General features: G+C 42.8%; 1 protein-coding gene across 5 annotated transcripts in view; it reads left to right on the top strand.

Moving 5' to 3' along the window:
• The window catches only part of lrrc9 (leucine rich repeat containing 9), a 197,358-nt gene extending 176,742 nt beyond the window's left edge, over positions 1–20,616 (top strand). For 2 of the 5 annotated variants that reach the window (XR_013579440.1, XR_013579439.1), the window contains exons 30-35: positions 2,481–2,698; positions 6,966–7,034; positions 8,460–8,574; positions 9,212–9,389; positions 14,023–14,197; positions 19,625–20,616. Coding sequence is in view for 3 of the 5 variants with exons in the window: in XM_078562277.1 (XP_078418403.1) it covers positions 2,481–2,698; positions 6,966–7,034; positions 8,460–8,585; positions 9,212–9,389; positions 14,023–14,197; positions 19,625–19,664 (806 nt within the window). In the remaining 2 variants the exon portion in view is untranslated. Of the gene's footprint in view, positions 1–2,480; positions 2,699–6,965; positions 7,035–8,459; positions 8,586–9,211; positions 9,390–14,022; positions 14,198–19,624 lie in introns of all 5 variants that reach the window. The other 3 variants (XM_078562277.1, XM_078562275.1, XM_078562278.1) reach the window with 2 other exon arrangements.
• The last annotated feature ends 1,696 nt before the right edge of the window (positions 20,617–22,312 follow it).

Here is a 22,312-nt window from a genome sequence, read left to right as displayed (position 1 = left end):
CCTGGGGATCACAATTAGCCAGAAAAGTAACTGAAACAGCCACATAACTACTGTGGCTACAACACAAAATAAAAGGGTAAGTATTCTGAGGAAAGTAACTCACTCCTGACTCCCTAAAGCCTTTCCACCATCTACATTGAACAAGTCAGAAGTGTGATGGAATACTCGTCACTTGCCTGGATGAATGCAGCTCCAAAAACACTCAAAAAGATCAACACCAACCAGGACAGGCAGCCAACACCTTAAACTTTTCCCTACACCACTGGTGCACACAGTAGCAGCAGTGTTTACCATATGCAAGATGCACTGCAGCAACTGGCCAAGACATCTTCAATAGCACCTTCCAAACTCGCAACCTCTACCATCTAAAAGAACAAGGCCTCAGACATATGGCAACATGAACACCTATAAGTACACCTCCAAATCATAATCCTGACTTGGAAATATGTCGCCATTCCTTCACAGTTGCTGGGTCAAGATTCTGGAATTCCCAGCCAAATAACACTGTTGGGAGTGCAAGGTCTGCAACAGTTCAAGAGGCACCACCATCTCAAGGTAATTAGGGAATGGCAGCAATGGCCATAACTGAATTTTAAAAAATCATATTTCTTGCATGAATCTTAGGGGTGGAATCGTCCCAGATTTGCACTAAGTGCATTAGCGAGCAGGAAAAATTACATTTTACCTAATGGCGGCTTTTCACTCCGTATCATCCCAAACCCACTGCATTAATTGTACATTCCCAGGATGCACGCCATTTCGATGGTGGGTGAGCGGGTTCCAATTCGCCTGCCACGCTGTCACATCACTGCTTCATCATGTCAGGCACCACATTTAAAGCACAGCCACGCTCAATGCTTCCAGCCCAGGACTGCAGCAGAGAAGACATGACCCCGAAAGGCAAGAAGACTACAGCCCTTGAGCGCCTTTTGGATGCCATGGAAGCCCACTGTGATGTCCTCTATCCCCACTCTGGCAGCAGGAGGGGCAGCAACATTACCACTCCGACTTAGTAGGCGATGGCAGTGATGACCAGTGCCAATGCTACACAGAAGAGGTTGGCCATCAAATGCAGATAGAGGATGAATGATCTCACCCGTGCAGCCAGGGTATGGCAACCATCTCATCACTCTAAACTCACACACTCAAGCCCATCACACATTCACTGCCAACTCATGGGACATCACCACTCACTCTCTCACACACAAACCCCCACATGTCCATCTAGCCGCATCTCCTCTGGAGACTGCGTCCTCAGCCCTCACCATCTTGAGGCCACTTGCACAGAGCAACATGTGCCCCCCACACACACCCTGGGATACCCTCCTTCCCCAGTACAGCCCTCGTCATGCAGCCTCTTCCCTTGCCTGAGGCCACTTCTCCCCCTTCCCCAAGCAGGCCCTAGCCCTGCAGCCATTGAAAAGCCACCCAATATGGCTCATCTAGTAGGTGAGAGACCTGCGCGTGAGCCCCCCTAAAGTGATGTGCTGTCTGTGAAGTCTGGCATTGATGACTGCAAGTGCTGACCAAAGCAAGGTAGGCAAACAAACCTTGAAGTCCCAAGCAAAGTGCAGCCCACCAAGTGTATGCCTTATATATTGTGAAACACATCGGCATGTTTTCCCGCCGACATGGGCCGGACAATCCAACGCTAAGTGTGGGGGGGCAACGATTCCGGCGGGTTGGCCTAATAATGATCTGCAGATGTGTTACAATGAGGTTTCCGACATCCGGTGGCTGGAAATGCTGCCCACCATTGGCAGGCTGAGTGGACGATCGCAAACTGGTTTCACGCAGTTGTGAAACTAATTGCGCCATATTGTCCGCTCACACCGCTGAACACACCGGGCGCTAGTAGGCACGGAAAATCCCGGCCCTAGTCTCAATTATATCTAAACCACTATTTTTACATTCAAATATATTACTGATCTGACATAAAAAAACTGACAAACGACCAACTGGTCCATCCAGACATCTTGTATAGCCTATGTGCACCAGGAGCACACACACTGTTCTCCCCACCCTGCTGCCGCCCCCCACCCTGCTGCCACCCCCCACCCCTCCCACCACCACAGCCCTCTCCAAACCATGTGACACAATCAGTAGAAAAACCTTGGAAAACTCCACTTTGATCTCCAAAGGCAATCAAGAAAGCTCCAGGAATCTTCAGTATTAGGTATGACAGTCCACAGCTAACCACCACATACTTTCTATAATTCATGATGTTGATCACTCTAAGGATCTTGTCCAGCTTTCTTTTTGAAAACCTGTAACAATTCTGTACTCACTGCATGTTCTAGCAAGAGGAAGATGAAAATGATCTGAGTGAAATTCAGCAATTAGAAAGGTGGACAGGCTAAATCCAGTACTTCCTATCTCCTTCATTCTGAAGGAACTAAATTTTATTTGAGTGGATGCACGCATTCTTTAAATGTGCGTTAAACATAGAATTTGACTTATTGTAATTCTTTCCATTATAGGCAATTTTATTAGTCAGATTGAGGGGCTTGATCGCCTTCAGTACCTTGTTGAATTATCATTGGAGCGAAACAGAGTCCGAATGATCCATGAGAACTCCTTTTTGGGCCAAAATGCTCTCCTTGAGCTCCATTTAGAAGAAAATAGGATGCGTGATCTTAACAACCTATATCCACTGGCAAAACTGCAGCGACTTTTCCTTGGTGCAAACAAAATCCAGGTAAAGAAAAGATTTGTAATAGTATAACCTTTCATGATCTCAGGACACATTAAAGCACTTTACAGCCCATTAAATCTTTTTGAAGGGTAGTTATTGGTATGTGTGAAAATGCAGCAAAAAATTGCGTACATCAAGATCCCAGAACAACAATGATCAGGTAACCTATTTTAGTGATGTTCTCTCTTACTGCTAGCCAGGTCACAATAAGAACTCCCTGCTCCTCTTCAGTTCATGCTATGGGATCTTTTGTACCAGCTGAGAGGGGAAATCATTGGTTTAATGTCACTGACAGATGGCACCTCTAACAGTGCAGCACACGCTTATTACTACAGTACTGAAGGGTCAGTTTAGATTATGTGCTCAAATCTCGAGATTGGACTTTAAATCCACAACTTTCTGACTCAGAAGTATGAGCTCTACCAATGGTCCATTATAAAGACCTGATGAAAAGTCAAGACCTGAAAGGTTAGTTTCTCTATCCACAAATGCTGCCAGACCCGCTGAGTATTTCCAGCATTTGTTTATTTTTATTTCAGATTTCCAGCATCTGCAGTATTTTGTTTTAGGCTTTGTATAAGATAGTTTGTTTATATATCACACTGGAAATAAAATAAAATCCAAATGTTTTCAGTATAGGAACTGCAATTTTTTAAAAATGTGGTCTGAAATAATTGTCTATGTTTCTTTGCACTGCATTGAATAATTTAAATTTATATTGTATATTAACTTTGGTATGTCAACAAATACTGAAACATCTTTAAGCTGTTACATAGATAAGATCATAAGAATTAGGAGCAGGGCATTCACCAATCAAGCCTGCACCGACATTTGATAAGATCATGGGTGATCAGATTGTGGCTTAACTCCACTTTCTTATCTGTCCCCCATCACTCTTAATTCCCTTGTCGATCAAAAATCTGAGTAACTTAGCCTTGAACATATTCACTGGTCTCAGGAGAAAAGCATTCCAAGGACTAACAACCCTCTGAGAGAAGAAATTCCTCTTCACCTCAGTCTTAACTGGGAGACTCCTTATTTTTAAACTGTACCCCCGAGTTGTGTAGATTCCCCCGTGAGAGGAAATATCCTCCCAGCATCTACCATGTCAAGCCCTGCTCAGAATCTTGTATGTTTCAACCTCTCATTCTTCTAAACTCTAATGAGTATTGGCCGAACCCGCTCAACTTTTCCTCATAAGACAACCCCTTCCTTCCAGGAATCAACCTAGTGAACCTTCTCTGAACTACTTCCAATGCAAGTATATCTCTCCTTAAGTAAGGAGACCAAAACAGTACACAGTCTCCAGGTGCGCTCTTACCAATGCCTTGTACAGTTGTAGCAGAACTTAAGTTATTTTATACTCAATCCCCCTGCAATAAATTCAAACATTCCATTTGTCTTCCAAATTACTTGCTATACCTGCATGCTAAATTTTTGTGATTCATGTACAAAGTCACCAGATCCCTCTTGTACTGTGACATTCCGCAGCTTCTCTCCATTTAAATAATATTCTACTTTTCTATTCTTCCTGCCAAAGTGGACAACCTCACATTTTCCGATGTCGTACGCCACCAGCCATTTTTTGCTCACTCACTTAATCTATCTATATCCCTTTGCAAACTCTTTGTATCCTCTTCACATCTTGCTTTCCTACCTATCCTTGTATAATTAGCAAATTTAGCTACAATACAGAATGTTCGTTCGTCCAAGTCATTAATGTAGATCATAAATAGTAGAGACCTTAACACTGACCTGTGTGGCACTCCACTAATTATAGTTTGTCAACCTCAAATGACCCAATTATCTCAACAATCTGTGTCTTGTTAGTTGGCCAATCCTTTATCCATGCTAATATATCATCCGCAACACCACGAGCTCTTATGTTTTGCAGTAACCTTTTATGTAGCCCCTTCTTGAATGTTTTTTGGAAATCCAAACGCACTACATCTACTGGTTCCCCTTACCCATCCTGCTTGTTACATCTTCACAGAACTCTAACAAATTTTTCAAAAACAATTTCCCTTTCACAAGACTGTGTTGACTCTGCCTCATTGTATTATGATTTTCTAAATGTCCTACTACTACCTCCTTAATAATGGATTCTTCTGTCTCTCTCCTTTCTTGAATAGTGGTGTTACATTTGTGGTTTTTCAATCCATTGGAACGTTTTCAGAATCTAAGGAATTTTGGAAGATTACAACCAACACATCCACTATGTCTGCAGCCACTTCCTTTAACACTGTGGGATGCAGGCCATTAGGTCCAGGGGACTTTTTAGCCTTTAATCCCATTAGTTTTCCTAGTACTTTTTCTCTAGTGATCATGATTGTTTTCAGTTCCTTCTTCCCTTTTGCCTCTTGGTGCTGAATTTTATGGGCCACCTGCAGTGGGAAAACAACTAGGATAGACCCATAAATTAGGGTGCAGTTCCATCAGTGGCATACCCACCACCAGTCCACCTCCCCAACCCCTCTGCAATTTTATGGGCAGCCAGGTAGGCGTTGGAGGATTGCCTGCTCCAGGCCCCATTAAGGCTCTTATGTGGGCAATTAATGCCCAATTAAGGGCCTCGTCCTATTGCAGCTCTAATATAATGGGCAGCAGGCAAAAACCGCACCCAATGTGTAGCCCGGCAGGTTTAACCGGGCTGCTGGTCAGTGAATTGGGGATGCCTCCTTCCCTGGCTCCCTGTATCAATCAGAGGCCCCCCCCTTTCAAGTTTTGCCTCCCTCATGACCACCTGCCCCCTTGCCCTATCCAACATGTCTCTTCCCCCTCTCGCTGGGTCCTGTCAGCCTGGCCCCAGCAGGATCCCAGACCTCATTTATGGCTCCATCATTAAACTCCACCTCCTTGGTCTACCTGCAGCACCAGTAGTGGCCACTGTTCCTGCTTGGTGTTGCCCGTGTGCAAAGCTGCCGGCCTCCGATAGGTCGCAAGCTTTACAAGGTGGGTTGTCCTCCTGGAGATGGATGCGAATCCCACCTCATACTGGCTAAGTGGAGGTGGGCTTTCTCCCGAAATTTACACTGCAGTGTGGAAAGTCCTCCCTCAGCATAAAATCCAGCCCCTGATTTTCTACTGTTCTTGGGATGCTTTCTGTGTCTTATACTGTGAAGACAGATAGAAAATACTTGTTCAAAGTCTCTGCCATTTCCTTGTTTCCCATTATTATTTTCCCAAACTCACCACCTAAGGGTCCGACATTTACTTTAGCTACTCTCTTCCTTTTTCTATACTTGTAGAAGCTTTTACAGTCTGTTTTTATATTTCTTGCTAGTTTTCTCTCAAACTCCAGTTTCTCCATCATTATTATTTAATCATTCTTTTGTTTGTAAAATTATTCTAATCCTCTGGGCTACCTCTAATCCTTGCAGCAACATACATCTTTTTCAATTTGAACTGTATGGCCATATGCTTAACTTCCTTAGTTAGCAATGGATGGTGCATCCTTCTTAATGGAATATATCTTTGTTGAGAATTCTGAAATATCTCCTTAAATGTCTGCCACTGTTTCTCTAGCATCTTACCTTTTAATTTATTTTCCTGTTCTACGTTAGCCAACTCTATCTTCATACCCTTGTAATTGCCTATATTTAAGTTAAAGTTCCCTTTGGCCTCACCTTCCACCTCACTAGACTCCACATTTGACACCTCATATTCCACCATCATTGCTACCTTCATTGTGATGCCACCATCAGACACATCTTTCCTCCCTTCCTCTTTCAACACTCCGAAGGGACTGTTTCCTCTGTGACAGCTTTGACCACTCCTCGACTCCTCAATTACCCCCTCACTCTAACTCTTTTCAGTTCTGTCAAAAGGTCAGCAACCTGAAATTTCAATTTTGCATCTGTCTCGACAGATGCCTCCCGATCTGCTGAGTATTGCTGGCATTTTGTTTTAATTTCAGATTTCCAGCACCTGCAATATTTTATTTTTGTATTAAAGCTTTATATTCCATTTGTTTTCTGAAGGCATTAAAAGGACCAAGTGAAATACATATTTGGAAAACTTTAAGCTTGAAAGTAAAAAGATGTAAAATGTATAGACCAAAAAAACATACAGATCAGGTGCTTAGTGAACTCATGGCAAAATATGTGTGTACTTTGCAAATCCATCTAGTGGCAATGCAGGGAAATTTGTTCACCTGTGTATCAATCCAGGATTTTATGATTTGAGATACTGTCATAGTAGACATGGTAGTAAAATGTCCTTTTATATCTTAATAAAACTATTTCCAAAGTAAATAGTCTATTTTGCACAGGATATAGGTGAACTGGAAAAACTTGATTCACTTCCAAATTTGACAGAGCTTTCAGTTGTTGGAAATCCTGTAAGTATTATGATTTAGTATGTTGTATATAATTTACAAATTTATGACTTAGATGTTTGATCGCAATTCTTTTTGTTTCTGCACTTTCCTTCAATAAGCACTTATTTAACTGCCCTCTGAATAGCACAAAGAAATTCAACATTTTGAGCAGAAGCCCCTTCTCAGAGCAACTAGAGATGAGCAAGAAATGCCAGCCTTGTCAGCAATACCCATATCCTGAAAATAAGCAACAAAAACCTTTGAGAAAGAAAGGTTTACATTTGTATAGCACCTTGCATAAACTCCCCAAAGTGCTTTACAGCTATTGAAATTCTTTTTGAAGTGTAGTCACTGTGTAATGTAGGAAACATGGCAGTTAATTTGAACACAGCAAGTTTCCACAACAGCAATGTGATAATGACCAGATACTCTGTGTTTGTGTCTACCAACACTTTATTAAAATTTTAGTTATATACCTGAACAGATTTTCTATTGCCTGATTAGATTTAAAAATAAAATGTGCTGTAATTACCTTTTATTTACTTGCCTCTCTGGTGCTTATATACCAATACCGAATAACAACTTTAGTCATGCCATTGTCACACAAACTGTACCTCTCACATTTCTCCATGTAGCGGAGTGTTTGAGAAATATAAACATGAGGATTATTTCCACTGTCTTTGTGAGAGAAATAGTAGCAGATTTTTCTACACGCAAAGCTTTTGTGAGAAATACCTGAACTTCCTAACATATCAATCATCACTAGAGGTACACAGAAATATCTTGTGCATTTATTTTTCCTTATTCTGTTCATTCCTATGTCATTGACCTCTTGCTGAGGTGCATATCAGATATACTCCAGTATCTCATCCTGGCAACCATTAAAATGTGAACCTTGAGAGCAATGCAGTGTATATCAAATCAAGCCCAATCACATGTGAATGAGATTACTATCCAGCAATAGGAAGGGGAGCCCTACCTGATTCTCCCCTTTTTAACTTGAGGCGCTGAGGCTAATTGTAGTTTCCAAGCATTGCCCCAGCTGAGATCAACTAATTCAGCACAGAATAGGAGTCGAATCTGGAGTGTTTATGTTCTGTGTGTCTCAGGTTGTTATTGAATAATTCCCTCTAAACTATCTGAGGAGTTCAGGCTACATTTCTTTAAAAAATCACTTAATCATTTGCAACTATATGCAAAGGTTTGGATTGACATTGAATAGGTTTGCAAGTTACAATTAAGAGCAATTCTTGTTAAGCAAAATATTGATTTGAAGATACTTCACAATATAGGCAGCTATAAAATTAATTAAATTTGTGAAATTCTGAATGTGTTTGATGTAGTATGTAATTCTACTGTCTTACCTGAATTGCTGCAATGTCGAAACCCTTGAGAAGATGAAGAAGTGAGGCTATTTTTAAATAACCATGTAAATTCTTTTTTAAGGTCTCTCGTAAAATGTTGTATCGTCCATTCCTAGTGTTTCGATTGACAAGGCTTCAGATATTAGATGGTGTACCAGTCACTATGGATGAGAAAGAAAGAGCTGAATTTCTATTGTGTGAGCACAGTGTAAGAATTTTGTTTGTTTAAACAGCTAGCAGATCTCCTGTGGCATTGCTAACAGTAAGCTGAACAATACACTCAATTATAACAAGTATAATTATGCAATGTAGGGTGATACATTATGGCCACTGATTTAGGATGATGTTATGATCCGGTTAGGGGCCATTGACATTTAAAGAGAAATCCAAAAACCTTGTTTAAATCAATAGAACCAAGCCACAAGATTTCACATTTTTAAACAAAAACAAACTTTGCTGTATATAAAAGACTTAAATAAAACAAGCACTATTAACAATAATAACTGTGTATATTATGCACTCAGTTTTACTTCTTACCTTCCCTTAGACAAGTTCGGTAGATTTATCTAGTATAGCTCTTTTGTTTATATCCTACCTGATAGACAGTCATAAAATAGAACATTGAGTACACCTGCCAAGCATCCCACAGAAGCATATTTGCTGTACATGAGCTAGACTTCAGTCAACTTTAAGTGGCGGGGGGAACCACCTTTCCCATCTGGTCAGAAACATTTGAAGTTAAAGTGATTAATTTCACTTGGTTATTTAATATCACTCAGCTATAGATGTCAATCTTTACTGATATTGATTGTATTAATTTATTTTGATCAATAGGCAATGTCTTCAAATCCTCCTTTAGAAACAGGGCTGTGTGCAATTATGCCATTGTTAACAAGGCCCAATACATTGAGGGCGACTAATAGTCTTCATAAAGGGCTGCAGGCTTTTTCACCACCGGATTTCAATCTGCCACATGGCTTTGGGGACTCAATGCCACAGGAAACAGCCAGAAGTAAGAAATTGTAATGTATTATTCTTGTTTTGTCTTAAACAACAATCTGCAGAGATTTTGTATAGCTTCCAACTTGTTTATTTGTTCTGTCTGATTGTGCCAAATTATCTAATGTTGATACTGAAATTAACAGGTTTTTATAACATCACTGTTAGTGGGCAGTTTTCAGGAATCAACACTTTACTTCAATGGAGAAACATTAAGCTCCCCACAATCCTCGCCTCCTTTAAGTCCCTCCTAGAAAAGCCAAGTTCTTTAACCAAGCTTCTAATCACTCCTCCTAATATCTCATCCTTTGGCTTAGTGTCTATTTTTGTCTTGATTATATACTGTTAAGAAACCTATAACATTTTTTCTATGTTAAACACACTATATATAAATGCAAGTTGTTAAAATACTGGTTTTTAAACTGCCCAAGACTCCACGGGCTGGGAAATTTGATTTACATCATGATGCATAAAAAATAGCTTTGGAACAATAGGGAAACAATTGCCTGTGCACAAACTTTTGATCTGCCACTGCACTCATCCCCATGGCTGAGCTAAGTTCATATAGGTCACTACACACTGAACAATATTGACCTGTACGGGCAAGCTGAAAATATGATGGCCTGTGTTTCAGAAGATACTGTTCATGCTCCTGGCATGGTTCTCCCTGCTTCTGGAGGTGCTGGTTAAACATGTCACTTTAGTTAGGCTTCACCACCTCCATGGGCTGATGGGCCCTCCAATTCAAGCCAACTGGATGGGAGCGAGGGGTTGGAGGGTGGGAGTGTGTGAGGGGATGGTGTGTGAGAGTCTGAGTGGAGAGAGTGTCAGAGTGTGTGAGGGGGAAGAGTAAGTGAGAGTCTGTGAGGGGGAGAGTGTGTGAGCGGGGAGAGTATGTTATTATTGGGGGGGGGGGAGCTTGAGAGTGGGTGAGAAGCTGGTGGGATTGGTGCCCGCCCAATTTTAAGTATCTAGACCCCATGGGAAACATGCCCGCTGGTGGCATGTAAAATTCAGCTCTCTGTCTCTGGTGATGCGATAACACAGGACTACTTGCGTGCCAAACAGCATAAGCAGCAAGTGATAGAGCTAAGCGATCCCACAACCAATGAATCAGATCTAAGCTCTGCAGCCCTGTCACATCCAGTCGTGAATGGTGGTGGACGATTAAACAACTCAATGGAGGAGGAGGCTCTACAAATATCCCCATCCTCAATGATGGGGGAGCCCAGCATAGTGTTCCCTTTATGTGTGACATAAAGGCCAGGAGGACCTTGGATTGTGGAGTTAACTATCTCCAATTCGAATAGCTCTGCATAGAGATAAGAAACTAGTAAGGATGTTGAGAGGAAACAACAAATTAAAGAGGATATATATTGAAGTGAACTTAAAAGTTGGAGAATTGTTTTATTTTCAAAATATTCTAGCCTCAAAATTACAGGTGGTGAAATATGCTGGATCTGTGCTAGTGGGTCAGGAGTTGCCTCAATGCTCTAAAGTAGGCTTGTCCAACTCACAGCCCACAGGCCAGGTTGTGGCCCTCCAGCCCCCTGGATTCGACCACCAAACCTGGTGGACATTCAACTAACTTATATTTGAAAAATGCTGTAAAGCTGCTCATCTAACCACAGGCTGGTTTCTTTCTGCATTGCAAATGCAGGGAGAAACCAGTCTGTGATTGGACAAGCAGTAAACAGTACAAAGGTAAGTTTTTAGGGTAAGTTCGATAGCCAGGACAGCCAGAGCGGCATCCGAGGGAGTGACTGCAGGGCCCGAGGAAGCGAGAGCAGGTCCTAAGAGAACCGGAGCAGGGCCCACCAAAGTGTCAGTGAGTGAGTGAGCGGAGACTGTGAGGGGGAGTGTGAGCAAGGAGAAGGGAGAGAGAGCAAGAAGGAGGGAGAGAGAGCGAGGGGGGAGGGAGGGTGGAAGCAGGAGGAGAGAAGGTGGGAGCAAGGGGAGGGAGAGAGCGAGGGGGAGGGAGAGAGATTGAGGGGGTGGGAGCAAGGGGTTGGAGGGTAGGAGTGTGTGAGGGGATGATGTGTGAGAGTCTGAGAGTGGAGAGAGTGTCAGAGTGTGTGAGGGGGAAGAGTAAGTGAGAGTGTGTGAGGGGGAGAGTGTGTGAGCGGGGAGAGTATGTTATTATGGGGGGAGCTTGAGGGTGGGTGAGAAGCTGGTGGAATTGGTGCCCACCCAATTTTACGTACCTAGACCCCTATGCGTGCCAAACAGCATAAGCAGCAAGTGATAGAGCTAAGCAATCCCACAACCAATGGATCAGATCTAAGCTCTGCAGCCCTGTCACATCCAGTCGTGAATGGTGGTGGACAATTAAACAACTCAATGGAGGAGGAGGCTCCACAAATATCCCCATCCTCAATGATGGGGGAGCCCAGCACATCAGCGCAAAAGATAAGGCTAAAGCATTTGCTACAATCTTCAGCCAGAAATGCCAAGTAGATGATCCATCTTGGCCTCCTCCAGAGGTGCCCAGCATCACAGATGCCAGTCTTCAGCCAATTCAATTCACTCCACGTGATATCAGGAAACGGTTGAAGGCACTGGATAGTGCAGAGGCTATATTCCGGCAATAGTACTGAAGACTTGTGCTCCAGAACTTGTTGCTCCCCTAGCCAAGCTGTTCCAGTACAGCTACAACAGTGGCATTTACCCAGCTATATGGAAAGTTGCCCAAGTATGTCCTGTACACAAAAAGCAGGACAAGTTCAACCCAGCCAATTACTGCCCCATTAGTCTACTCTCGATAATCAGTAAAGTAATGGAAGGAGTCATCAACAGTGCTATCAAGCGACACTTGCTTAGCAACAACCTGCTCACTGATGCCCAGTTTGGGTTCTGCCAGGGACACTCAGCTCCTGACGTCACTACAGCCTTGGTTCAAACATGGACAAAAGAGCTGAACTCCCTAGGTGAAGTGAGGGTGACTGCCCTTGACATCAAGGCAGTATTTGACCGAGTGTGGCATCAAGGAGCCCGAGCAAAACTGGAGTAAATGGGAATCAGGGGGAAAAGTCTCCACTGGTTGGAGTCATACCTTGCATAAAGGAAGATGGTTGTGGTTATTGGAAGTCAGTCATCTCAGCTCCAGGACATCACTGCAGGAGTTCCTCAGGGTAGTGTCCTCAGCTCAACCATCTTCAGCTGCTTCATCAATGACCTTCCTTCCATCATAAGCTCAGAAATGGGGATGTTCATTGATGATTGCACAAGGTTCAGCACCATTCACAACTCCTCAGATACTGAAACAATCCATGTCCAAATGCAACAAGACCTGGACAATATCCAGGCTTGGGCTGACAAGTGGCAAGTAACATTTGCGCCACACAAGTGCCAGGCAATGACCATCCCCAACAAGAGAGAATCTAACCATTGCCTCCTTGATGTTCAATGGCATTACCATCACTGAATCCCCCACTATCAATACCCTGAGGGTTACCATTGACCAGAAATTGAACTGGACTAGCCATATAAGTGCTGTGGTTACAAGAGGAGGTCAGAGGCTAGAAATCCTGCGACGAGCAACTCACCTCCTGACTCCCCAAAGCCAGTCCACCATCTACAAGGCACAAGTCAGGAATGTGATGGAATACTCTCCACTTGCCTGGATAAGTGCAGCTCCCACAACACTCAAGAAGCTTGACACCATCCAGGACAAAGCAGCCTGCTTGATTGGCACCACATCCACAAACATTCACTCCTCCCATCACCGATGCACAGTAGCAACAGTGTATACCATCTAAGATGCACTGCAGGAATTCACCAAGGCTCCTTAGACTGCAACTTCCAAACCCACGACCACTGCCATCCAGAAAGACAAGGGCAGCAGATAGATGGGAACACCACCACCTGGAAGTTCCCCTCCAAGTGACTCATCGTCCTGACTTAGAAATATATCGCCGTTCCTTCACTGTCGCTGGGTCAAAATCCTGGAACCCCCTTCCTAACAGCACTGTGGGTGTACCTACATCACATGGACTGCAGCAGTTCATGAAGACAGCTCACCACCACCTTCTCAAGGGCAACCAGGGAAGGGCAATAAATGCTAGCCCAGCCAGTGAAACCCACGTCCTGTGAATGAATAAAAAACAAACTGCACGCTATATTTTTTGTTTTCATTTAACCCGAGTGCATTATGAGGTTAAACAGGAAATTACAACAATGTACAGTCACATGGTGCTTTCAAAATAGTAAAACATCCCTAAGCAATTTGACCCAATTATTTATACATATATATTTATATAGTATATATTATAATTGGGTGGCTAGGACTTGACAAATGGATTAATGGATGAACTAAATCTCATTCTGAAAATTTGGGTATTGATTTTGGAATGGAAAACTGAAAAAATACTTCCTGCACAGGAAAAGTGCTTGTCCCAATTTAACAGTAACAAAATGCGGACACCAGCATGCAGTTTCTGAGCCTTTATATTGTGAAAGCAATAAAGAGCAAGAAAAAATAATGACAATTATGATGATTATCATCAGAACAAATGTAGATAACAAAGCATGCCATGTGAAATATTTGAAAATACATTATTCGTACTTCAAGCCTTAGGTATCTTAATTAAAGTGATTTACATTGGACAGATGTCAACTTTCTTACAAATATGTAAATAATGTTGCAGATAAGAAGCACAAGCATTTGGGTGGGAACCTACCTAATACTCGCAGCTTCCAACCAGACATTATTTGTAGACAGATGAGAAGTGGTGGAACCTATCAACCTTCTTTTATGCAGCAACAGAGGGATAGTTCTCGCAATATGCGAACATTAATGCAAATCCAAGATCAAGATAGCAGGTATGCAGTTAATTTTTGTTTGAATTTTATATTTAGAATTGCTTCACAGTTAATGTATTTTATAGATTATGGGCAGAGTTTTTCACTCGTCGGGCAGGCGTGCGGCCGCCCCAAACGAGCGTAAAATGACACGTGATGACATTGGGCAAGCATCTTGACATCATCGCGCACTTGCGCGATATTTTGGTCGGCGAGCGGGAGTTGGGGCTGCGCCTGCCATTAATTAAGAGGCCAGTTAAGGCCCTTAACAACCCAACTGATGGCGATTTAACACTGCCTGTGTGATTTTTCACTCATCACACAGGCAGGCGGGCAGCCCACAATTTGCAAAACCTCATCCACAGGCGGGATAAAAAGAGTCAGTAGCATTGTCATTGTGAGTAGTGAGGCGTTTGGAGGTAGTTTGCTACTGGTTGCTTATTGGTACTTGTCGGCTTAATCTCTGATCGGGGCTTCATTCTTAGTATTCCCACGTGTCATTTAAGGACTGATTGGTGTCTTCAAGGCCCCCTGAGGATTTGGACCATGTGGACCCTTCCAGGTATCTGGCAGCCATCTCTTACCCTTGTAATAGGAATTGTGGTCTCCGCTGGAGGCACCTCCTCTGAGTAGAAAGAGAGGAGCAGAAGTGAGAGGAGGCCAGGTGTCCCAATGCAGCTTCCAGTGGTGGGTCCTGTGGGAGGAGAGCGCAGGCACAAGAAGCGCAGGGCCAGCAGGAAGGAGCCACAGAAGATACCATTATCCTGCAGCCAGGATTTACAAGCAGCGATGCAGCTACCTCAATATGTCCGACATGCAATACCAAAGGAGGCTCCATCTCTCCAGGGAGACCGCAACCTCCATTTGTCAGATGATCGGGCCTGAGATCAGCTCCGACTGTGTTGGTGGACACCCCATGCCAATGGCTCTGAAGGTCACAGTGGCCCTCAAATTCTATGCCTCCGGCTCTGTCCAGGGGTCAGTGGGGGATCTGTGTGGAGTCTCCTAATCAACTGTCCACAGTTGCATCAAGCTGTTGACAGAAGCTCTGTTCAGGTGGGTACTGACTTTCGTTGATTTCCACATGGACGAGGCCAGCCAGACTGAGCGAGCCAGAGGCTCTGTAGCGATTGCTGACTTCCCCCGCGTCCAGGGTTGCACACGTGGCCATCAAGGTGCCAGCAGGTCAGCCAGGTGCTTTTGTTAACAGGAAGGGCTTCTACTCCATGAACGTGCAGACAGTGTGCGAGCACAGGATGCAAATTCTGCAAATCTGTGCAAGGAACCCTGGCAGCTCCCATGATGCTTACACCCTGAAACACTCCCAGGTGCCGAGGCTCTTCAGTGCTCCAGCCCGACTGGATGGATGGCTGCTGGGTGACAAGGGCTATCCCTTGAAAAGCCTCTCCACCGCCCAAGAACAGAGGCGGAGCAGTGGTACAACAGGAGCCATGTCTCCACAAGGGTGGTGGTAGAGAGAACCATAGATCTTCTGAAGATGCGCTTCTGATGCCTGGACCGTTCAGGGGGTGCACTGCAATATCCCCCAGAGCAGGTGTCACTGATAGTGGTTGCATGCTCCACAATCTGGCACTGGCAAGGGGGCACCCACTTGGGGAAGAGGATGTTGACGCAGCTGCACAGGCTACAGATGATGAGTCCAGTAGTGAGTCAGAAGAGGAGCACAGTGAGGAGAATGCTGACGGCGTGGAGCCAAACCTCGGTAACCTCCAGGGCAGCAGGGATGCCTTGATCCAATCAATGGTCCTTCAGCTAGGCTGCCAGATAAGAGCCACCACCTCATGCCAGGGCTGCCGCCACCATCCTGGATCACAGTAATGACCCTTTCCTTTGCCCCCAAGATACAGTAAGTGCCTGTGCAATAAAGTTTCAAGCCACCCACGTCCAGCATTACATACTGGCCTACCCTGCACCTACAAAACAAATGAAGCATACTCGGGCCAATAACACAAAAGCAAATGTAATTTAGTGTTGGAACACACAGATTATTGAACAGAACAATATCCGGTGTTGTTGGTCACACCATTAAAAAAAGTAAAGCAAAATGGGGAACTAAAAGATCACCCGTGACCAGTCCCTCTTGTGCTTAAGGTGCTTTAAACTTATGTTTACAGGTGCTACATCTAGATGCTCCCCCCTCGCTGGCACCGGCATTGGAGACAGCCTGCTGCCTCCTGTCTTGTTGGCCTTGGTGACCTTGGTGGCCATCCTCTGGCCAGTGGAGCCTGTGCTGGCCCTGCCTGGGAGGGAGCACCCAGTGCCACGGCTGGCAATCTCCCCAGTCGCCACAGCCTCATCAGATGCCACAGTCACTGGCAGAGGGGCGGAGGAGCAGCTGCAGTCATCTAGAGCACCCTGAGGAGCCCACAGAGACGACAAGCAGCTCGTGCACCACCGTGAGATCGCTGTGGATGTCCCTGCTCGCCATTGATGGATGTGCACCCATCTGGGATACTGGGTGCCCCATCTATCTCACACGCGGACACTGACCTGCTGAGGTCGGAGCCTATGTGAGGGCTTGCAGGTCTGAACACAATCCCAGCAAGAACCCCTGATTCTGTTCCTGGAGCAGCCTCTCCATGAGAGTCGCCACTCTCTCCATGGAGGAGGCATTGCGCTGAGACGTGAGGGTCAACGCAGTGCTCACGCTCTGCAGGGACTCCTCCACAACGGAGACCATGGCACAGATACCCTCTTGGATCTCCACCGGATCCTCCCACACATCCTGCTGGACATCCAGCATCTGCTGCCTAATGGATGACTCCTGAGGCCCATTATCAGCCTTTGACTGAACATCGTCCTGGTCTCCAGCAGTCCTCCATCTGCACATCAAATGAGTGTGAAGTGCCCTCACCAATGTGCACCGAGATACTAGCCACTGAACTAATGCCCACCAAGGTGCTGGTATCTGTGATGGTGCCAGGTTCAGAGAGTGGGTGTGACGCAAGTGCTTTGGGAGCATGGTGGTCCTCTGGTGTCAGGGATAGCTCCTGGAGTTCCTGCGCTTGGCTGCTTGATGGCAGATCTAAGGGAGAAGAAGGACATGTCATTATTTTAAGTCATGACACTGTCACTGTGCATGCCAGGCACCCTGGTGATACAATGGAGATCTGCATCATGGTGCCATCGTCGTTCAATGATCAATGAGGATTCCAGTCTGGAGACTGCACAAAATTGTTTGCAGCATCCGAAACTCTCACCTCAGTACACTGCACTCTTACCTTCATCTGACACCCCCAGCCTCACTGCAATCGGTTGACCAAGGTGCATGACGTCTCTCGAGCTCTAAGGCCTCCTGCTTGTACCAGGAGAGGATGAGGAGGTGTGGGGGTCCTCCGCCAGCCTGCGACCTCTCGTTATTGTTATGGGATGTCTTCTCCTGAAAGGACAGAGGACCATTGATTAGTCCACTCTGTACCTGCAGCACCATTGCAGCCTAGCCAACCCCAGCTGAGGAGCACCTTGCAGGGCAGATCCGAGTTGTGGCCCTCGAGACACAAGGCACTCATTCAAAGCAGCCAGGGCTCAGCTCCTTGGCCAGCTCTGGCGTGATTGACAGTTGGCACTCAGACTCTAACACCCCTGAACTCCACAGGGGGATGGCCAGCCCAAAACAACTCAACACACTGGCACATGCCAACACAGTATTCACCCTTCCTGAGAGCAGCAAGTCATTGAAACGCCCAGGTCGTGGCTGCTCATCCGGGCTGCCACCTCCTCCCATACACTCTTTGTTTGGTGCAGTGGCCTCTTCTCCCCATCTCTGGGGACAAGGCTGTCCCTTCTGGCAGCCACCGCCTCCAGAAGAGCAGCGAGGCATTCATCGGAAAAATGGCGTGCCGAGTGCCCAGCTGACCTCACCTCCTGCCTGGTCTCTACATCTACGTTTGCAGCCATGTCGCTGCTGCAACTCCGACGTGGGCAGTCTCCCTGGGGCTTCCTGCGCCATTTTTGAACTGGCCACCGGGTCGCCATTGGACCTGGCAGCCATAAGGCCCCTGCCCCCGTCTGCCCCTTCTCAGACGTTTGGCAGCCGGCATTCACGCTGGGCAGGCCTTAATTGGCCTGCCAGCGTGAAATCGCGGTTGGGCCTCAGTTATGGGTGACGGTCAGCTTCCCGACCAACCCCGCTCACCCCCACCGAGCCTGCCCGACGAGGTCAAAGTTCTGCCCTATAAGTTGAAGCCTGTAGTCCATTTTTCCAGAGTACAATTTCTATTCTGTAAATGGACATTAGCCCATCCACCAGAGCACACAAAACAGACTTAAGCTTTGCTCTGTCAATCCAATGATTAAGTACCCACTGAATAATTAAATGTAAGTGCATTGAAAAATGTAATTGTGTTGCCGTTCAGTGCATTTTAGAAAAAAATTAACAAAAGGTATCAACAAAAGTCTGAGAAGCAATTAATTTTTACTTTGAAATGTTGAGCATTTTTCATTTGAATAGTAAACTTCTTTCAAATATAAAAAGAATGCTTTATTTTCTAATTTAATAGCATTATTATAGGGGAATACAGAAAATTATATTCCAATTCCAAAAGCCATATCAATATTTATGAGTGTTCACAGAATAACATCTAGTAAAAGTTTAATGTCAACATTCTTACTTCAGCAAAATGGTTCCTCTCGGAGCTTGCATTCAAACTGCATCTTTTTGCTTTGAGTACTGGATTTTGGGCATGTAGAAAACATTTTAAAGTTTTTTAAATTCAACATGAAATGATAATGATATAATTGAAAGGCATTATTACTTTATTATTACTGATATTAGTAACTATCACTGAACAAAATAACAGAATTACGTGAGAAAGATTCCAGGTAAAGTACAATACATGTGTCTTCGGATAAAATGTTACCTCCACAGATTATGTAAAACATGCCACTGATTTATTTTGGTTTCTCTGTAGCAATTAGTTTGATTTGATAATTTGGTAATGCATAGTCAATACATGTAGTTCAAAGATGATGAATTAAATGATAATGCAGTATGGTCTAACTAACTAAAACTACGATATTTTAAATTAAAGTAAAATAAAATTTCTCAAACTTGGATTAAGATGAAAGATTTCAAATCTTTGATAAAATTTGGTTTGAAATGCTTACTTCTTTATATAATCCATTGTCACATTTATTGAATACTTAAGATTATAAAATTAAATTAGAACAGGCACAGCATTTGTAGAAAAGTGCCATTTTTATTTAATCTGACATTGCTATTAATTTTAAAAGGGACAAATTAAAGCCAACTGTTGCAAAATTAGTTAAACATTTGTAAAGATCAATTCCTTTAATCAAATTCTGTGAATATTCGTTCTGCCTTTATTTTGTTTTAATAATCAACAATAATTTATGAAAATTAATTAACAGAATTTTTTTTAATTTGTGAAAAATGAAACTGATTGATGATGGAAAGATTTCTTTCAGCATACACAACAGCAGTGCTTCAAAGCCATCTCAAATGTGACAGATTTGGAGGGAAAGCAATACGGTCGCTATATATTCCTTTTTGAAGAGGAAGATGAACAACTTTGCAGACACCATTTGTGCGTGGTTCATGAAATATCTATTCAAGCATTTTCTTTCAAATACATTTTACATTTCTGGGGATTAGTTATTTTCTCCTTCAAAATAACATTGTACTATTTTGTAAACAGTTCATAAACCTATTTAAAATATGGTAGTTGGTTTATTTATTCCTGCATTATTTGTCAAGTTTCTTCTTAACATCTAGGCATGCTGAATTTAACATTTTGGATGAGTTGACTAATGCCTAAGTTTAAAGGATTTGCATTAAAACAAATATGGTACAGGTACAGATGTAAAGGTATTTGAAGCGAATTTATGTATCATGCCAATATAAATATATAAATGCCAACTATTGTGTGCATTGGTATATTACTAACAAGACCTGGCCATAGAGATACTTTTTTTGAAAATTTAGCTGACATAACTTTCATCCATCAAGGAAAATTTGATTCTACTTCACATGGAATGTACACTCCATTGACTTTTATAATTCAGTCTAGAATTAAAATACAGTTGAATCATATCATATTTTATATGAACAATGAATAACTCATGATGAGCTCATATCACAGAATTTTGTGTAAAATACTCAATTGAAACAATTTCAGTTGACTGTTAAAACTTTTGAATCATGATGCAAATTTAGGTAATTATAAAATGCATTACTTTCGTTAGTCACAATGTATAGATGACTAAGGTTTGTGTTGAACTAGTTTCAGCAAATATTTGCAGTTCTGTATTCTTGCTAACACTTAGGAATCATTAACCAATAATTGACATTGTCCAATATAGTCTGTTACATAACTTGCATTATTTACTTGCATTCTGAAATGTATTATTTTTAATGCCCTGTAAATGTAATCCTGTTTTAATAAAGGTGTACAGAGATGGATTTAGAGTTGCTTTTTAAAATGATAGTTTACAGTAAGCTTTTAATCTCACAATTTATTTTAAATTGTCAAGTATGCCTTGACTATGTTAAAATCTTTGCTCCATATTTCTCAAAAATATTGCAAAAACATATTTGTAAATACTATATTTTTGTATCCCAAATTTGTATTTCTGTTCAACTTGTTCCACAGTAACAAAGTAAACTTTATTGAACTTCAGTACAAAATTGAAACTGTCTATTGTCCTTTACATGCAACTGCATTTTTTCAACTTTAGTTCTAAATTACATACACTGGATATTGTAATTTCAAAAAATACCACAAGAAGTCCTCATTGTCTAGTCAAATGTGCCCTGTTATTTCACTGGATCTTATTTACAGAATATTACCTACACCCAATGGCATTTCTAACATACCAATTCTGCAATTCATTTTTTTCAGGAAGTTCCATTTTGAAATGCAAATAGTATAGATAGCAATCACTAGAAATATAATTTAGTAGTATACTTACACCAAAACATGATGTACTCTAGTATTTTTAAAATTACTATGCAACATCAATTGTGCAGATGGAAAATCACTTAAGAACACTACTAATAATATCTTTTAGTCACAAAATATATTTGGAATAAATGCAGTTGCAATCAATAAAATGTTTCAACAACATAGTACTAGACCATTTCATCATGCATTAAATCAGTTAAAATCTTGTTTCCGTTACTGTTAGTGGTGCTTTTGTTCCTCACATTCTATGTAGATATTCAATTAATTTTGTAAAATGCATGCACTGAACAGCAGCTAACTCAAATCACTGAGTTTCTTGTTCATTTTTGAGCAAATTGAGCCTGCCTTGTATGCTATATAAAATTGCACTCTTGCAGTTATTTCAGCCCAAGGACAGAATTGCAGTATTTGAAATACAATAATAGAAGGGCCAAACTAATGCTGCAAACAAATATTAAATTGGCAAATGTAACATGTCATGCCTGATGGAAAACTATCTGTTCATTTGACATAAAAAGAGAAACTGGTAAATATACAGCAGATCAGATATCCATAAAGTGAAAAGACAGATTGAGGTGTTTTGGGTGTATATCCCTTCATCAGATGAGTAGCTACTAGAAAGTCTCTGAGGATTGTCTGTAAGGGTCCTGTGTGAAATGGGTTTGCACAGTGTTGGCCTAGTTCCTTATCAACATGTTGTTCCTAAGTGGGCAACAATTGACAACCTCACTTAAGAGTTCACAACATTGCTTGTGTGACAGCTGTGGATAAAATACTGCATTAGCAAATACTTTAAGAGGTTGGGGGCAGAATAAAGAGAATTGTACTCTGCTTCACTATTATCCCTGATCTGAGATTGCTTAATGCTGATACTCATTGCCTAAAATAGGAAAGGTTTCATTCCCCAGCACGAACATCACCACCTCCCTGAGCCCAAAAACATTATTTTAAAAATTCAATAAGTGCAACCACAACGAATGTCAGGTGTTTTATCATTAAGTTGATACTCTGGCATTTTTTATTATTCTTTTCATAGTGCATATGATTTTATTAACCTTCAGTAAATTAAGACTAATGGCCTGAATTTCATGCCTGGCATGTGCGCCAGGTGGAAGCGGACGTGGAATCCTCTCCTGCTGTAGTCGCGTTGCAAACGCGATTTCACGCTGGATGGCCAATTAAGGTTTGCCGA

The sequence above is a fragment of the Cetorhinus maximus genome, chromosome 18, assembly GCF_964194155.1.
Source record: "Cetorhinus maximus chromosome 18, sCetMax3.hap1.1, whole genome shotgun sequence".
Lineage (NCBI taxonomy): Eukaryota > Metazoa > Chordata > Chondrichthyes > Lamniformes > Cetorhinidae > Cetorhinus > Cetorhinus maximus.
Note: the sequence above shows the minus strand (reverse complement) of the source record. Positions and strands in the feature narration are given on the sequence as shown.